General features: G+C 53.7%; 1 protein-coding gene across 1 annotated transcript; it reads right to left on the bottom strand.

Annotated features, from left to right (window-relative positions):
• Nucleotides 1–388: 388 nt before the first annotated feature.
• Nucleotides 389–5,076, bottom strand: LOC103799885 (protein-arginine deiminase type-1-like; the record flags this gene model as incomplete). The annotated part of the gene is made up of 15 exons (XM_009072238.1): nucleotides 389–622; nucleotides 709–837; nucleotides 1,413–1,492; nucleotides 1,767–1,860; nucleotides 2,590–2,734; nucleotides 2,859–3,007; nucleotides 3,191–3,298; nucleotides 3,376–3,487; nucleotides 3,559–3,662; nucleotides 3,738–3,916; nucleotides 4,193–4,318; nucleotides 4,405–4,522; nucleotides 4,613–4,674; nucleotides 4,752–4,824; nucleotides 4,896–5,076. Coding segments are annotated over 15 exons (1,894 nt in total), but the record flags the coding sequence as incomplete, so codon positions are not given.
• Nucleotides 5,077–5,601: the final 525 nt, after the last annotated feature.

The following is a 5,601-nucleotide window of genomic DNA, read 5'->3' as shown; positions in this document are numbered from 1 at the left end:
GGTTGGATGGGGCTTGGAGCAGCCTGGGCTGGTGGGAGGTGTCCCTGCCCATGGCAGGGGGTGGAATGAGATGAGCTTTAATGTCCTTCCGACCCAAACCATGCCAGGATTCCATGATTTGTGTGGTACACATGTGCTTTCTGCACATGGGACATGCCCACGTGTATTTTGGCACATGCAGCAAGACAAAGGACTCTCTAACCCCATTCACCACTATTTTCCCCCCAGTTTAGCCAGTTTACTGTTGACCCCTGTACTGGGAGAGCTCTGCCATACCCAGAAAGTGAAGAAGAAGCCACAGCCTGTTTTTATTTCAAACGCTGAAGGCACTTACAGGAACAGGGAGAGGGATTTGAAGAGGAGGAGGAAAGTTGGTGCTGAAGCCACCTCAAGGCACCATGTGCCACCACTTGAAGGCGAAGGGTTTGCGCCGCACGTTGGTGCCACAATGGACCTCCCCAGAGAGGAGGTGGTAGGAGTAATAGTCATCAATGAAGGTGCAGGTGAGGCCCAGGGGCTCCAGCAGTGCCCTCACACGCTCCTCCAGGCAGCACTGCCCACCCACCACGGGGCCAAAGGGCTTGGGGATGCCCAGCTGCTTGCCCAGCACCAGCATGTTCACCTGTGGCATGAGGACACTGGTTAGGGTGCAAATCCCACCCCAAATTCCCTCTGGGGGTTGGGGCAGGGAAGGATGAGGAGTGTTACCATGTCTGGGAAGAAGGCTTCGGCACCGGAGTCCACCTTGCCCTGGAAGAGCTGGGGGATGTCCAGGATGTCCTGCTCAGCCAGCCCCAGTGTCCTCTTCAGGATGTTCCTGTTCCAGCTGATGCAGGACTGGTGGGTGGGAGGGATGGATGGATGGAGGGATGAGTGGATGGATAGTGAGATGGAAGGAGGGAGGAATGGGTGGGTGGATGGAGAGATGGAGGGATGAGGAGATGGAGGGACAAAGGGATTGACATAGAGATGGGCAGGCAGCTGAAGGGAGGGATGGGTTGAAAGAGGAAGGGATGGAGAGGTGAAGAAAGAGGTGGATGGACAGAGGGAAGGAAGGTGGGATGGGTGGATGGACAGATGGTTGGACAGAGGGAGGAATGGGTGGAGGGATGGAGAGATGGAGGCATGAGATGGGGGACAAAGGAAGGGATACAGGGATGGGCAGGCAGCTGATGGGAGGGATGGGTGGAAGGAGGAAAAGATGGACAGAAGGACATGGATGGAGAGGTGAACAAAGGGATGGATGGATGGGCAGAAGGTTGGACAGAGGGAGGAATGGACAGAGTAATGGAGAGATGGGTGGATGACAGAGGGAGAGATGGGTGGAGGGATACAGGGAGGGCAGGAGGGCTGGAGGGACAGAAGGACATGGAGGGAGGGATGAAAAGGAGGCCCCTGTTCCCCTTCCTCACCTGAGCATAATTATTGAATTTCCGGAGCCCTTCATTAGCCAAAATCTCATTTATCGTCTGTTTGGGCACATTCTCCAGTCCTGCAGTAGATAACCAAGCAGGAATTCCTCCCTCAGCATGTTTGGGATGAGACTCCTGGGTCTGATCCAGGAGCTCCCCCATTTCAGGGGGCACCAGCAGTGAGCTCCATCCCAACCCGGGAAATCAAAGCTCTGTGGCTTTTAATTGATTCTGCTCCCCCTTTTCCAGCCATTAGTTTGATTTCAGGGTGTCCTGCACTCACCCACCCCATCAAATTTTGCAGGAAAAAGTGAAACCAAACCCATCAATCCCCATTTTTCATTCTGCCCTTACCCTGGAACATCGCTGCCTCACCATACCCCTCCTCTTGCTTCTCCCTGAGGAGCTGATAGCAGGCGCTGGGGCTGGCCAGGAGCAGCCGAAAACCCTGCGGGGGGAGAAGGGAGGAGATTCACAGAACCATCAGGGCTGGAGGAGACATCTAATAGCATCAAGTCCAGTCATTAACCTGTCACTGCTGGAACCCCTAAACCCTAAACCAGATCCTCCAGCACCAGATCTAGACACCTCTTAAACATCTCCAGGGACGGTGACTCCAACACCTCCCTGAGCAATTCCCTAGTCCAGTGCCTGTTTCCAGTGTTTCCCCTGACAGGAAAACATTTCTCCTACCATCTCCTCTGACTCTGCCCTGGCTCAGCTCAAGGCCATTACCTCCAGTCCTCTCCCTGCAGCCCTGGCAGGACAGACATCCCTCACCTCTCTCCAACCCTGTCAGGGAGTTGCAGAGAGCCATGAGGTCACCCCTGAGCCTCTTCTCCAGGCTAACCAACCCAACCCCCTCAGCCCTTCCCCATGTGCTCTAGCCCTTTGCTGCCCTCGTTGCCCTTGGCTGGACTCGCTCCAGAGCCTCAATGGCCTTTGGGCAGTGAGTGCCCAAAGCTGAGCACAGCACTGAGCTGGGACCTCCCCAGTGCCCAGTCCAGGGGGATGATCCCTGCCCTAGTGCTGCTGCAACACTGTGCTTGAGCCAGGCCAAGATGCCCTTGGCCTCCTTGGCCACCTGTGCACACTGTTGGCTCATCTTGAGCCACTGTCACCAGTTTGGGAGGGTATAAAGGTTGCACCTCACTTTTCCCCCCTTAGGATTCATTACCTTCCGATCAGGTGCAGGGACAAAGCTGAGGAACTCATCAACGTGGCCAACACTGAGCCAATCTGAGAACAGCTCTACTGGTGCCTGGACTTTTTGGGCCACGAGGAAATCCTTGACAGCCTTAGCCATCCTCCTGCCACCAAATCTGTGAGGACACAAGGGGGAGACTGACACCTTGGCGTGCCCAAGGTGATGCTCTGCTTGCAGCTAACCTCAAATGGTGCATAAAAATCCCTATTTTGGGGTTTTTCTTCCGTTCTGTATCTCACCTGGGGAAGCTGGTGCCGATCAGGATGCGGCCCAAGGGGTACTCCTTGCCCTGCACTGTCACAGGGGGGCTCACCTCCAAATTGCCAAAGGAATCGAGGTCAGAAGCACCTTTCACAGCTTGCTGGGCCACGTAACCGAAATCAGGGCCCTGGAGAGGGCAAAAAAGGAGACAAGTGCTATAAAAACAAAGCTGTCAGCATCCAAAGTGCAATGCTCCCAAATCATCCTCTGTGCTGCCTCCTCCCTTGCCCAAAATCAGGAAATAAATAGATTAATCCTATTTTTTATGGATTTTTCAAAGTCAGGGAAAGGAGGAGGAAGGGGTTGGTACCAGGATGCTCTTGACAGGGAAATCCTTCAGCCCGCGATCACGGGGCGAGTCAAAGACAACAGGGAAGGTCTTGTGGGGTGCTTGCACGTAGCCAAATTCAATTTCATCCTGAAGAAGGGATGGAGAAGATGAGGGAGAGCCTCCCTGGAGCTGCTGCAGTGGGGAAGGATGGGGCTGGGCATCACCTGGATCCAGCGGTCATTGCGGTTCTCCGGCAGCGGGCACACGGTGAGCAGGCACTTGGCTTTCTCAGCCACAGCGGCCACGGCACTCACGAAATCCTCATTGTCCTCCACACTGGGAAGAAAAATGGGATGTGGGAGCTGATCCAGCACTGGGCAGGATGCAGCCACTCACCCAGCACCCACCTGCAGACATACACCTCCAGTGGTGCTGACGTGTTGGGGGTCATGATCCATGGAGCCACGCGGAAAACCACTGTGTCGGTGAAGATTGGAGTCTCCAGCAAACCCTGGGATGGGAAGGGACAACATTTGGGTTCTACTCCCCCCTGTTACAGCTTACCCCAACCCCCCACAGCCAGTACCTTCTCAGGGCTCTCCAGCAGTGTGACATGGAAAGACACCAGCCCTGAAAAGCTGGCGTCGGGGAAGGCGAGTCCCTCCACGTAGAAGATGCTCTCGTCCCGGTGCCGGCTGGGTTTGATGGTGTAGGTGAGCTTTGAGCCCCCCAGCACATGCTTGTACTTCTCCAGCTCCAAACTGTCTGTGGGTACAAGCACCATGTACCTCTTTAACCTGACATGCCCTTTTCTGCAGTGTTTCAACTCTGAGTTTGGTTAAAACCTTGCAAAAAAAAAGTCATATTTGACCCCGTGGAGCATCACAGGAGGAGCAAAATCACCCCACGGATCAGATAAACCTCCCCATGGGAGGCAGGTGGGATGTTGAAGAAGTGGTACCCACTCTGCTGCAAGGATTTGGCTTGAACCCTGATAATTTGGGGTGTCTATGCCCCCCAAACCCTGTGCTGGGCACTCACTGCCACCATAGAAGACTCCAACTTTATCAGCATCTCTGTAGTCCACGTGGAGGAGGAGGTGGTGGCCAGTGAAGATGGTGCGAGGTCCTCGTGTTCGCAGCACCATCTGTGACATGTCCTTCAGGTCTGGGGTAGGGGGGGAAAGGGTGTTAGGAAGGAAAATCTCTGGGGGAAATAGGGAAATGAGGGGTTTAGATGGGATGTGCTGGTACCTTCATAGGAGCAGATGGAGGTGTCGCTGTTATCCATGTCTTTGCCTTTGGGATCGTCGCGGTCGCAGTTCACCAGCAGGATGGCTCCGTGTCCGTCAGGACCCCATGTCCAAGTGGTCTTAGGGGGGATACAAACAGGACTGGGGCTGTCATCCATCTCCCCAAATCCCACCATGGACCTGGAGGACTCCCCAGCCCCAATTTATACCTTATCCAGCAGTGTCCTGCTCACGGCGCCGCTGCGGTTGATGTCGGCGTCCAGTGAGATCTCTGCAGGGAGAGGGATGATGTGAAGGTCGACAAACCCCACCAGTACCACATTTTGAGGGTTCCCCCTGCTCACTTACCCACACAGGTGACATACAGCATGGCTCTGCCCACGGGCACTCCACCACCTTCCCTGAAATAAGAGATCCTGACCTGCAACAAGGAGTGGGTGCTCACAACCATGCAAGGACAAGGTCGGACCCTGCTGGCACACCAGCACCCACCTTCTCATCGCCCACATCCTTGCTGAGAGCATCCATGGACAGCAGCACCTCGGTGCCAGCAGCCAGGGGCCAGCGGCACACGCTGGAGGGCAACTTGGTGCTCTGTGTCTCATGCACCACGTAGAGCTTCACCCCCGGTGTTCCCTGCACGTGGAAGGCAATGGCATCTTTGGGTGCAGCTCTGGGGAGGGGAAAAGCCCAGTGAGAACCCCAGGAAGGGGCATTGATGGGATAATATGGGTGTGGCTACTTGCAGGGGATGGAAATCTTGCCATGTGCAAGGGATCTTGTGGTGGTCAAGGAATTCTGCAAGGTGTGATTGCAAATAGTCCTGGAAAATGCAAGTGCAACGTGTGCTGTGATATGACATCGGGATAAATCCTTCAATATGGGATAAATCTTTCTGTACGGAACAAATCCTCAATGCAGAATTGCCACAAGTCCTAAAAAATGGAATTTCAACATCCTGCAATGTACAATTGTGATAAATCCTCCATAAATAATGGAGCAAAGAATAGATATAATTCTATATTAATAAAGGGTAATAAATACAGAGCAAATCCTGAAATTCAGAGTGGAGTCAGGTCCTGAAAAATTCAATGACTGAAAAATGCAACTGCAACAAGTCCAACAATATGAATTGGGATAAATCCTTCAATATGGAACAAATCCTGTGACAATTCATAGAATCATAGAATTCAGGGGT

Source organism: Acanthisitta chloris, unplaced genomic scaffold (assembly GCF_000695815.1).
Source record: "Acanthisitta chloris isolate BGI_N310 unplaced genomic scaffold, ASM69581v1 scaffold14853, whole genome shotgun sequence".
In the NCBI taxonomy this organism is placed as follows: Eukaryota; Metazoa; Chordata; class Aves; order Passeriformes; family Acanthisittidae; genus Acanthisitta; species Acanthisitta chloris.
Note: the sequence above shows the minus strand (reverse complement) of the source record. Positions and strands in the feature narration are given on the sequence as shown.